The 12,746-nt window shown below is 36.8% G+C and overlaps 1 protein-coding gene and 1 non-coding gene across 3 annotated transcripts in view; one reads left to right on the top strand and one right to left on the bottom strand.

Annotated features, from left to right (window-relative positions):
• PRORP (protein only RNase P catalytic subunit) overlaps nucleotides 1–12,746 on the bottom strand; it is a 127,379-nt gene that overhangs the window by 62,517 nt on the left and 52,116 nt on the right. For both annotated transcript variants that reach the window (XM_027111052.1, XM_027111053.1), the window contains exon 5: nucleotides 9,544–9,651. In XM_027111052.1, the coding sequence (XP_026966853.1) occupies nucleotides 9,544–9,651 (108 nt within the window). The remainder of the gene's footprint in view (nucleotides 1–9,543; nucleotides 9,652–12,746) is intronic.
• Nucleotides 10,168–10,301, top strand: LOC113623080 (small nucleolar RNA SNORA1). Its single transcript, XR_003433771.1, has one exon. It is a non-coding gene; the product is annotated as a small nucleolar RNA SNORA1 (small nucleolar RNA).

Below are 12,746 nucleotides of genomic sequence, written 5' to 3'. Positions count from 1 at the left end.
AAATTACAACTCAATAAAAAGACAAGTAATGCTATTAAAAAATAAGCAAAAGATTTTAATAGACATTTCTCCAAAGAAGATATATAAATGGCCAATAAGCACATGAAAAATGCTCAACATCATATACCATTAGGAAATGCAATCAAAACTACAATGAGATACCATTTCATACCTACTAGGATAGCTATAATAAAAAAGACTGGTAATAACAAGTGTTGGTAAGGATGTGGAGAAATTGGAATCTTATATACTGCTGGTGGAAATGTAAAATGGTGCAGATGCTTTGGAAGTTTGGCAGTTCCTTAAAAGGTTAAACAGAGAACTACCATATGACCTGGAAATTCCACTGCTTAGGTATATACCCAAGAGAACTGAAAACATGCTCACACAAAACATGTACATGAAGTGTTCACAGTAGCATTATTCTTAATAGCCAAAAAGTGGAAATAATCCAAATCTTCACAAACTAATGAAGAGATAAATAAAATGTGGCATATCCATACAACGGAACATTATTCAGCAATAAAAAGTAATGAAGTACTAGGACTTCCCTGGTGGTCCAGTGGTTAGGAATACACCTTCCAACGCAGGGGATGCGGGTTCAATCCCTGGTCAGGGAACTAAGATCCCTCATGCTGCGGGGCAATTAAGCCCGTGCGCTCTAGAGCCCGCGTGCTACAGCTAGAGAGAAGCCCATTGCTGCAATGAAGATCCTGTGTGCTGCAACTAAGACCCAACACAGCCAAATAAATAAATAAATATTTTTTAAAAAGTAATGAAGCACTGATTCATGCTACAATATGGATGAAATTTGGAAGCATGCTAAGTGAAAATATGAAATGTCTAGAATAGGTAAATCCATGAAGACAGAAAATAGATTAGTGGTTACCAAGGGTAAGGGGAGAAAGGAATTGAGAGTGACCACTAAAGGGTATGGGGTTACTTTGAGGGGAATGAAAAATATTCTGGAATTTGATATCAATAATGATTGCAAAACTCTGTAAATATACAGTTGTCCCTTAGTATCCAGTGGGGATTGGTTCCAGAACCCCTGGGAGATACCAAAAGCCATGGATGTTCAAGTCCTTTGTACAAAAATGGAATACTTGGCCCTCCGTATCTGAAGATGCAGAACCAGCAGATTCAGAGGGCCCACTGTACTAAAACTCACTGAACTGTACACTTTAAAAGGATGAATATTATGGCTTATGAATTATACCTCAATGTAGGTACTAAAGAAATGACACATTACTTGATCAAAATCCTAAACTGTGCCAAAAGTGAAATCTAGTCGGGGACTTTACAATCTCCAGTTCCATTCAGTATATCCTGTAATGGTATTAAGACACCAGAAACTACAAGATGGCCATGGATTTAGTAATAACTTTTAAGCAAAAAACAAAGAAGTTTTCTTTTTCAGTAACAAACAAAATCATATATTAATCATATAGTTCCATGCCGTATTTATGTTTTCAGAATCACAAGTAACATTTAAATAGGAATCTTCATATCTGAGTTAAAGGCTCTTCTGAATTACTTTTGGCCATAGCCGCTCTATGACATGTAACAAACATACTACTCTCCTGAGAACCTGTGTTCTTCACCTTTACTTTTCTATCACTTTTAAGACCAACAGCAAAAACAGTGAAGAATACTGGGGGTTTGCCTGCATTTCATATTTGATTATTGCTTTTTCTTTCAATGAATGATGCCATTCTGCAAAAATCGGTTTTAACAACCTCTCCTTGCTTTAAAATTCTGTACGTTATTCTGAGAAATGTGTCAATTACCACCACCTTTTACTGCATGGTTAGAAAACCCTCAGCAAATATTTAAAGTTAAGATTAAGGTTAAATATAAACAGCGTGTGGAGCTGCCAATACAACTAACTCAACTGAGGTCACAAGTGGATGAACAGACATAGCTGTGTACAGCTAAATGTGCACATTCCCAGGCAATGACAACCACCAGTAAGTCTCAACTCTACAAGGTGACTGGCAAGTTTCTACTGACATCAATTATAAGACATAATCTGATTTCAAAAAAAATTAAAATATAAAAAAGTGCATATGAAAATTGAGAAAACAAGTTCACAACCAGAACTTATTTTTAGCTCCTTAAGTCACTATCACCCCTAAACTGTATAGGCTCTGAGATCAAGATATGTGATCAAGGTGTACTCCCTAAATAATGAATGTAAAAATGGTCTTTTCTAATTTATGAACTTACAGAGGACAATGCTGGATACATAATTGACCATTAATAGAAAAGGACCAAGAAGAATTTGTCACATATTATGTAGAGGGTCCATGGAAAAAACATAAATGACCTGTACATTATTCCACAGAAAAAAACCTGGAAACTTCTTCACACAAAGATGAAAAACTCTAGAACTAAGATTCCTAATCTTTCCTTTGTGCACACTTAAAGGCAACTGTATTAAGAGAGAGAAAATACTAGCAAACAGAATCAAACAGCACATTAAAAGGATCATACACCACGATCAGGTGGGGTTTATCCCAGGAATGCAAGGATTCTTCAATATATATGCAAATCAATCAATGTGATAAACTATATTAAAAAATTGAAGGAGAAAAACCATATGATCATCTCAATAGATGCAGAAAAAGCTTACGACAAAATTCAACATCCATTTATGATAAAAACCCTCCAGAAAGTAGGCATAGAGGGAACTTACCTCAACATAATAAAGGCCATATGACAAACCCACAGCCAGCATTGTTCTCAATGGTGAAAAACTGAAACCGTTTCCACTAAGATCAAAAACAAACAAAGTTGGGCTTCCCTGGTGGCGCAGTGGTTGAGAGTCCACCTGCCGATGCAGGAGACACGGGTTCGTGCCCCGGTCCGGGAAGGTCCCACATGTTGCGGAGCGGCTAGGCCCATGGGCCGTGGCCGCTGAGCCTGCACATCCAGAGCCTGTGCTCCGCAACGGGAGAGACCACATCAGTGAGAGGCTCGCGTACCCCCCCCCCAAAAAAAAAAACCCCAAACAAGGTTGTCCACTCTCACCACTATTATTCAACATAGTTTTGGAAGTTTTAGCCACAGCAATCAGAGAAGAAAAACAAATAAAAGGAATCCAAATTGGAAAAGAAGAAGTAGAGCTGTCATTGTTTGCAGATGACATGATACTATACATAGAGAATCCTAAAGATGCTACCAGAAAACTACTAGAGCTAATCAATGAATTTGGTAAAGTAGCAGGTTACAAAATTAATGCACAGAAATCTCTTGCATTCCTATACACTACTGATGAAAAATCTGAAAGAGAAATTAAGGAAACACTCCCATTTACCATTGCAACAAAAAGAATAAAATACCTAGGAATAAACCTACCTAATGAGACAAAAGACCTGTATACAGAAAACTATAAGACACCAATGAAAGAAATTAAAGACGATATAAACAGATGGAGAGATATACCATGTTCTTGGATTGAAAGAATCAACATTGTGAAAATGACTATACTATGCAAAGCAATCTACAGATTCAGTGCAATCCCTATCAAACTACCAATGGTATTTTTCACAGAACTAGAACAAAAAATTTCACAATTTGTATGGAAACACAAAAGACCCGGAATAGCCAAAGCAATCTTGAGAAAGAAAAACGGAGCTGGAGGAATCAGGCTCGCTGACTTCAGACTATACTGCAAAGCTACACTAAACAAGACAGTATCGTACTGACACAAAAACAGAAATACAGATCAATGGAACAGGATGGAAAGCCCAGAGATAAACCCACATACATATGGTCACCTTATCTATGATAAAGGAGGCAAGAATGCACAATGGAGAAAAGACAGCCTCTTCAATAAGTGGTGCTGGGAAGACTGGACAGCTACATGTAAAAGAATGAAATTAGAACACTCTCTAACACCATACACAAAAATAAACTCAAAATGGAATAAAGACCTAAATGTAAGGCCAGACACTATAAAACTTACAGGAAAACATAGGCAGAGCACTCTATGACATAAATCACAGCATGATCCTTTTTGACCCACCTCCTAGAGAAATGGAAATAAAAACAAAAATAAACAAATGGAACCTAATGATACTTAAAAGAAAGGAAACCATAAAGAAGACAAAAAGACAACCCTCAGAATGGGAGAAAATATTTGCAAATGAAGCAACTGGCAAAGGATTAATCTCTGAAATATACAAGCAGCTCATGCAGCTCAATATCAAAAAAACAAACAACCCAATCCAAAAATGGGCAGAAGACCTAAATAGACATTTCTCCAAAGAAGATATACAGATTGCCAACAAACATATGAAAGGATGCTCAACATCACTAATCATTAGAGAAATGCAAATCAAAACTACATTGAGGTATCACCTCACAGTAGTCAGAATGGCCATTGTCAAAAAGTCTGCCAACAATAAATGCTGGAGTGGGTGTGGAGAAAAGGGAACCCTCTTGCACTGTTGGTGGGAATGTAAACTGATACAGCCACTATGGAGAACAGTATGGAGGTTCCTTAAAAAACTACAAATAGAACTACCATATGACCCAGCAATCCCACTACTGGGCATATACCCTGAGAAAACCATAATTCAAAAAGAGTCATGTACCACAATGTTCACTGCAGCTCTATTTACAATAGCCAGGACATGGAAGCAACCTAAGTGTCCGTCGACGGATGAATGGATAAAGAAGATGTGGCACATATATATAATGGAATATTACTCAGCCATAAAGAGAAACGAAATTGAGTTATTTGTAGTGAGATGGATGGACCTAGAGTGTGTCATAAAGAGTGAAGTCAGAAAGAGAAAAACAAATACTATATGCTAACACATATATATGGATAAAAAAGAAAAAAAAATGGTTCTGAAGAACCTAGGGGCAGGACAGGAATAAAGACACAGACATAGAGAATGGACTTGAGGACATGGGGAGGGGGAAGGGTTAGGTGGGACAAAGTGAGAGAGTGGCATGGACACGTATACACTACCAAATGTAAAACAGATAGCTAGTGGGAAGCAACCACATAGCACAGGGATATCAGCTTGGTGCTTTGTGACCACCTAGATGGGTGGGATAGGGAGGGTGGGAGGGAGACGCGAGAGGGAGGGGATATGGGGATATATGTATACGTATAGCTGATTCACTTTGTGATACAGCAGAAACTAACACACCATTGTAAAGCAATTATACTTCAATAGAGATGTTAAAAAAAAAAGGGAGAGAGAGAAAGAGGACAAATAAGAAGGTCAAGAATATTTCCTTTCTGGGTTATTTTATTAAACTTTGTTTACAAATTTTAGAAATGTTTGATCTAAGAAATCTGGGTTAAAACTGTCCAGCGCTTTTCACATAGCAGATTCATGGCACAAATGCAACTAAATAATTGAGGCAATCATGTAATAAGCAACTTTGAAGAAATGTGTTCTATTTGGGCACTTTTATACACTGTTGGTGGGAGTACAAATTGCTACGATCATTTTGGAAAGCAATTTGGCAATATGTAGTGAGACCTTTAAAAATATCCTTACCCTTTGACTCAAGAGTTCTATTTCTGGGAATCCATTCTCAGGAAATCATCTGAAACGTGCACAGAGATCTTCTTCCAAGCATTATTTACCATGGTGAAAAATGAGAAACAATCTAATATGCCCACCAACAGGGAAATGATTAAAAAATTGTGGTAATCCATAAGATACAGTTATTTTAGAATATTTACCAAGAATGCCTTTTTACTTTTCCTGATGGTGATTTTTTTTAATTTTAAAGTAATATATACTCATTGTAAAGAAAATTTTAAAAACATAAATGAAAAAGTAAAATCCTCTTATTGTCTTATACTCTATCCCCAACTCCTAAAGTTAACTATTGTTAAGTTTTTATGTGTAATTTCTAGAAATTTTCTAGTCAGATACAAACTTACCTAACAAACATTTATATATGGGTAATCCTTTGGTTTGCTTTTAACACAAGTGGGGCCATATTCAGTTTGTTGCTCTTCAACTTTTTTCTTACACTTAACTTTGGGTATCGTTCCACATCAGTACATACAGATCTCCCTCATTCATTTAAAATAGATGTTTCAACATATATCAGGTCCTAAGTTGACAGATATTTAGGTTGATTACACTTTTCTGCTTACAAACAAGGCTATAACTAACATATTTGGACACATAACTTTATATAGTAATGTGAATATATTCGTTTCTAAGAGTAGAATTTCAAACCTTTTAGGCATCCAAAGTTATTGCCAAATCACCCACCAAAAAAACATTGTACTGATACCCTCTTCTCTACCTCTCCAAACCATTCAAAATACTGGATACTACCAACTTTTAAATCTCTGCCAGTCTGGAAGACACACATTTTAATTTGCATAACTAGAATTATGAAAAGGGTTAAGCCACTTTTCTACTGCATGGTTCATCTTTTTCTTATAGACTTATAGAGACCTTGGTACAGTCACGAAATTAGTCCTTTGTCACATGTATTGTAAACAATTTTTTTCAGTTTGTTTTTATTTTTTTATTTTTATTATTTTTTTTTTGGCGGTACGCGGGCCTCTCACTGTTGTGGCCTCTCCCCTTGCGGAGCACAGGCTCCGGACACACAGGCTCAGCGGCCATGGCTCACGGGCCCAGCCGCCCCGTGGCACGTGGGATCTTCCTAGACCAGGGCACGAACCTGTGTCCCCTGCATCGGCAGGCGGACTCTCAACCACTGCGCCACCAGGGAAGCCCTGTTTTTATTTTTAAACAATGTTAATAGTATTTTTTACTATCTAACAAATTTCTCTATTCCTCCCATAGGGTTCCTGAATTTTATATATGCTTCAAACGTCCTTCCATCTCAAATATTTTTAAAAAGTACATGATTTCTCCTATTCTTTTTATAATTTCATTTTTACTGAGAGCTTTCAACAACTGTAAATTAAAATATAGATATATAATTATTTACACAGTTGGAGCCCAATTAGGTAAAAAAAAAATAGAAAAATACGGCAAGGAAATAAAACATTGACAGTGATTATTGTTGAATGTTACGATTATATATGATTTTCTTTTCTGTAACTTCCAAATTTTCTACAAGGAACAGAACTTACTTTTTTTTTTTTTTTTTTTTTGCGGTACACGGGCCTCTCACTGTTGTGGCCTCTCCCCTTGCGGAGCACAGGCTCCGGACGTGCAGGCCCAGCGGCCATGGCTCACGGGCCCAGCCGCTCCGTGGCATGTGGGATCTTCCCAGACCGGGGCACGAACCCACATCCCCCGCATCGGCAGGCGGACTCTCAACCACTGCGCCACCAGGGAAGCCCAGGCCTTACTTTTATAATCATAAGAAAATAACATTTCTTAAAATCAAATTTTAAATTTTTCTTAAGTTTTTGATGGTACTGGCTTCAATTTTCAATCAAGTATTGTTTGAGTACCTCACCTAGAGTCGAACAGTAATACTAAATCTAATACTAAGGCAGAGATTTGTATTTTCTTTTAGCTCCATTGACATGGATGACACAACAGGAGAAAATCTTATACTGCCAAACGGGTTTGCTAAAAGCAAGAATTACGGTTCCATTTGGGAAGTTACTTTGAATAGTAATCACAATAATAGTTACACCTATTAGGTACTTAGTATGTGCCAAGTATTCTTCACTACATCTTTAAGAGATGGGTACTATTATTATGCCTATTTTACAGATTGGGAAACTAAGGCACAGATAGGTTAAATAACTTGCTCAAACTATGAAAGCAATTAAAAGTGGTAGATTGAATATAAAAAGTCTGGTTCCAGAATGCCCATTCTTAATTTCTAAACTAAAATGCTACTTTAAAGCTATTTAAAATGCTATTAAATGCTATTCAGGTGGCATCTCTGAGTCTCCAAGCTGAGATTTCCCACATATAATGCCAGTGCACTACCACACATAACAGTGCTCTGAAAAGCTGGGTAATAACAATTACTTGTCACATAAACTATGGCTTACATTAAATTATTTTAAGAGTAAAAGCTAAAAGTAGTGGCAGATGCCTATGATTTCCCTGGCCCATCATTTGATCTCTGCCTCTCTGCCAAAATCTGCTAAAATCTTTAAAAATGTGCACATTTTGGGCTTCCCTGGTGGCGCAGTGGTTGAGAGTCCGCCTGCCGATGCGGGGGATGTGGGTTCGTGCCTCGGTCCGGGAAGATCCCACATGCCGCGGAGCGGCTGGGCCCGTAAGCCATGGCCGCTGAGCCTGTGCGTCCGGAGCCTGTGCTCCACAATGGGAGAGGCCACAACAGTGAGAGGCCCGTGTACCGCAAAAAAAAGAAAAAAAAAAATGTGCACATTTTTCTCCCACAATGCCGGGGAATGTGTTTACTACATCATCTTCAACATGGTACCTGCATAAGTTATTCCCATTTGGGCTATATATTTCTGGCAAGCCAATTTTTAGTGCTTTGTGTGAAGCTGAAAGTCAAATAGAAGGTAAACAAATAGGAAACTTCTCATTCTCACAGTTTAGATGGGAATGAACTCTTCTGATTCTGAGCTGTACCATGCATTAGTGATAATAATTTCATACTTCCTATTCTGGCTTTGCTTTTGTCAATGTTACTGCTTCAAAGGGCCCTTCAGGTACCTAAGAGATAGAAATATTTTCAACTTACTTTTTGTGTTGTTTAATAATAAAGGAGAAAAAGTACATACTTGACCATAAGAATGTAGGCACAAACGTAAAGGAAAGGCATACAAAAAATTTTCTATAAATCTACCTTGTCCTTTGTTAGTAGCTGTAAGCTTTTTTGAGTACAAATGGTCAAATTGGACTAGTAGCATCTCTGAGAAAAAGCTTTTAAGTTGGCAGTAATTTTTAAGAAATAATAGTTTAACTACAGATGAATGGCCATAGATTGCCAGGAATAAGAGCCACAAGTCGGAAACCCAGGAACTCTCTACAATCAACTTTTGATGTTATGACTGCTTTCTGAGGATTTACTGAACAAAATTGACCTTAATTTTCTAATCTGTAAAAATGGGGATTAAAATAATTGCTCACTAGTGCTATAAAAAATCATGATATTCCTATTAGAAACTACTAGGACACTTAGAAATTGACAGAACAAACAATTACCTTACAAAAAAAAGAACTGCTTAGGTTAATTTATAAACATAGTATGTTTAGAAAAACACAAATGTGAGTTATGATTAATATCTCTTAATAGTATATGTTGATAAATTTCAAATGGAGGGATGTGATCCACAGGGACAAGATAGAGTAACCCCGAAGAGTAGAGACCTAGGAGAAGGTTAGCTAAAGGTTACACAAAAAGGGCTGAACTGGCCCTTTATTACATAGACTTTTTAATCTCTCACTCTTGCCCTGCCTGTAAGAGCCACTTACTTGCCAGAGATGAAAACACTGAATCTCAGATGACTGGCTGGTCACTTTTGGGAACTTATTTTTAGAGGAAGGTAAAATGGGAAACTAAGAGACCCAAGGAAGATCACAAATGGGTACAATAACTATTTCTAGAGATTTGGAATAACAAAATAAAACTTGTACTTACAACTTGAGATTCACGAGCTTTAGGAAACATTTTGGCAACATTGAGCCCATCAATGACAATATCAAAAGGAGGATGGTATTTTACAAAGTCCTGAAATCTCTTAAGTTCCTAAAAAAGAAAAGTCAGATAAAATATTAATAAGAACCTAGTAAGGTCTTTATTATAAACACACTGCTATGACTTTCATTATTGTTCTGGTAAGTCAAAATATTCATCCCTTAAAAATACACACACACACACAGATGCTTTCAAAATGAAATCTGAAAAGACCAGCCTAATAGATACAACTGCATGTAATTATCTGATACATCTTATAATCTCATAGTGTTTTACACTTCACAAAGTACTTCACATGGTATTTCATTTGATCTGTAACCAGTTATCTAGTCTGCTACACTGACACACATGGTAGTCAGATGAGAATAAAATGTCAAAATCTCTATGCCCTGTTCTATAAGCCAAGGAGAAGCGAATCTCAGATATGCCAGTCTATCAGTGCAACCATGTTGAAAAAACAAGACTCTATTACTTGTACTCCTCTCTTGTCATCAAGAGGATTTGGTTACTTATGGCTACTTTGAAGAGTTGAAAATTCATTCATTCATTCAACAAACATTTGTTGAAAGCCTCATTCTATTGAAAATGGGCACTGTTGTTCATGGTGTCCATAAATTGTTAATGTGGCTACATTGAGACACAGGTTTTGCTTCCATCACTGTAATTTTATTGCAGTGGTGACAATGAGACATGTAACATATTTTTTGCTAGGCTCATAAGTAAAAATTGGATATAACAAGGCTTTTCAATATTAGAAAAGATGAAGGAATAAACAGCAATGTGCTTGCTATATTTAACTTCTGGGGAAAAAAAATTTGTTGACCACCTATATGCCCAGCAGTTACCAAAGAGACAAAAGCCCAACTTAATGGAGCTTGTATTTTAATGGAAGGAGACACAAAATAAACAAGTTAATATATTAAATGTCAAATGTGATGAGTGCTATGGATGGAACAAAAGGAGGAGAGGGAGTTCCACTCCTGGTAATGATGGAGTAGTCTGTAATGGATTACCAGATAATATAATATTTTCTATATAAAAAATAACTATTTGAAGGTGCTAGAGAATGACCAAAAGCAAGCAGAAATTGGAGGGCACAAAACATATGAAAGAAGGTTTGATGGTTTTAAAACATGTCTGAAAATTCTTTGACACTCCTCCCCCCTCAAAAGGTAGAGTCTAACTCCCTTCTCTTGAATAGAGGCTTTTCTTTGTGACTGCCTCAATGAATGAGTGTGGCAGAAGTGACACTCTGTGACTTCCAAGGCTGGGTATTAAAAGGAAATACAGCTTCCATCTGGCTCTCCCTCTTAGGATGTCTGCTCTTTGAACCCAACCATCATTAAAAACCCAGGCAGAGGTCATGGGTCATGTACAGGTGTTCTACCTGACAGTCGAACTGAGTCCGAGCCAAAAGCCAACACCAACCATCAGATCAAGAGAGTAAGGGAGATTTCAAGATGACCTTAGCCTTCATTTGATTACAACAGTAGAAGGACCAAGCAAAAATCACACAACTCAGTTTAGTCAAACCCTAGAACCATGCGATGATATAATCATAATAATAATAATAGGCGACTGTTTCTGTTTAATGCCACTACATTTGGGGTGGTTTGTTATCTATTTACAGATAACCAGATAATAAGTGAACTGCAGCAGGAGAAATTTGTCTGTATGTGGCTTTTTGCCAGAGGGCACTCTCTAGTCAGCATGGTTGGCAGGGGCAGCTGGAAATCAAGCAGAAAGCCACAGACTGACTGGTTTGAGAAATCAGAAGAGTTTGAGGCTGCCAGAGAGGCTGGGAAGTTACAGAAAGAATGCTAGAAAAGAGGGAACTGCAAAAATCTGTGTATAAATCTGCCCAAATCCTTGGCTAACTCTTGATCTGTACATGCGTGGAGGAGACTCCAAGGAGCCCAGCAAAAAAAAACAACAGATGAAAGACTTAAAAGACTCGAACAAAGATTTCAATTATTATCCACTGCAAGAGTGGCAGAGTCTGGAGTCTCTAAGTCTAACCAAGTTTAACAGTCTGGTAAAGCAGAAAATCAATAACCTCCAGAGGAAGATAATGGAATCCAGAGCCTTTGCAAGATGCCCCTCACAATGTCCAACATACAACTTAAAAAATAATAAACATGAGAGGAAATAAGAAAATGTGACCCACAGTCAAGAGAGAAGAAAGTCAACAGAAATCAATCCAGGTCCAGATGCTGGAGTTAGCAAGCAAGAAATTTAAAGTAGCTACTATAAATAGATTTAAGAATTTAAAGGAAAATATAGTTATAATGAATGGAAAGAAAGGAAAAAAACAGAAAATGGAAACTATAAAAATGAACATTCTAGAGCCAAAAGGCACACATGTGGAATAAAATATTCACAGGGTGGACATTACAGATTAGGGATGGGAAAAGTAAGAGTCAGTGAACACAAATGACGGAGCAACAGAAATTATGCAACTGAAGGAAAAAAGATCGAAAGAAAAAGATAAAGCCTTAGTAACCTGTGGGACAATACCAAACAGACCAACATATGTGTCATTCGAGTCTAAAAGGAGAGGATGGAGAGGAAAAGAGAAAATAGAAAAGGGAATCTGAATAATGGCCAAAATTTGATGAAAAATATAACTTATCTAAGAAGCAGAGCAGACTCGAAGCAGGATAAATACAAACAAAATACAAAGCAGGATAAATCAAAGATAAATCAAACATGCAGGTGTGATATATATGACAACAATAGCATAAAAACCAGGAAGTGTTTGGTAAATGGAATTCTACTGCTACAAGGTTCCTACATTTTATGTGAAATGGTGTAATCTAAACTCTAAGTGGACTAGGTTAAAGATTCATATATAATCCCAACTCACATATTTAAAAATAATACAGAAAAGGCATAGATAAAAAGCCAACAGAAGAATTCAATGAAATATTTTTAAAAATTTGATTAACCCAAAAGAACATGAAAGTAGGAACAGAGGAACCAAAAAAAATTTTTTTGGATAAATATAAAACAATAGCAAAATAAAATATTTAAATTCAACCCTATCAAAAATGCTGTTTATAAGACACATACTTTGTTTTTTCTTCCAATTTTATTGCAATATAATTGACATACAGCCCTGTATAAGTTTAAGGTGTACAGCATAA

The sequence above is a fragment of the Aethalodelphis obliquidens genome, unplaced genomic scaffold (genome assembly GCF_003676395.1).
Source record: "Aethalodelphis obliquidens isolate GAN/ISIS:26980383/991018 unplaced genomic scaffold, ASM367639v1 scaffold10, whole genome shotgun sequence".
Lineage (NCBI taxonomy): Eukaryota > Metazoa > Chordata > Mammalia > Artiodactyla > Delphinidae > Aethalodelphis > Aethalodelphis obliquidens.
This window is presented reverse-complemented; position numbering and strand designations above follow the sequence as displayed.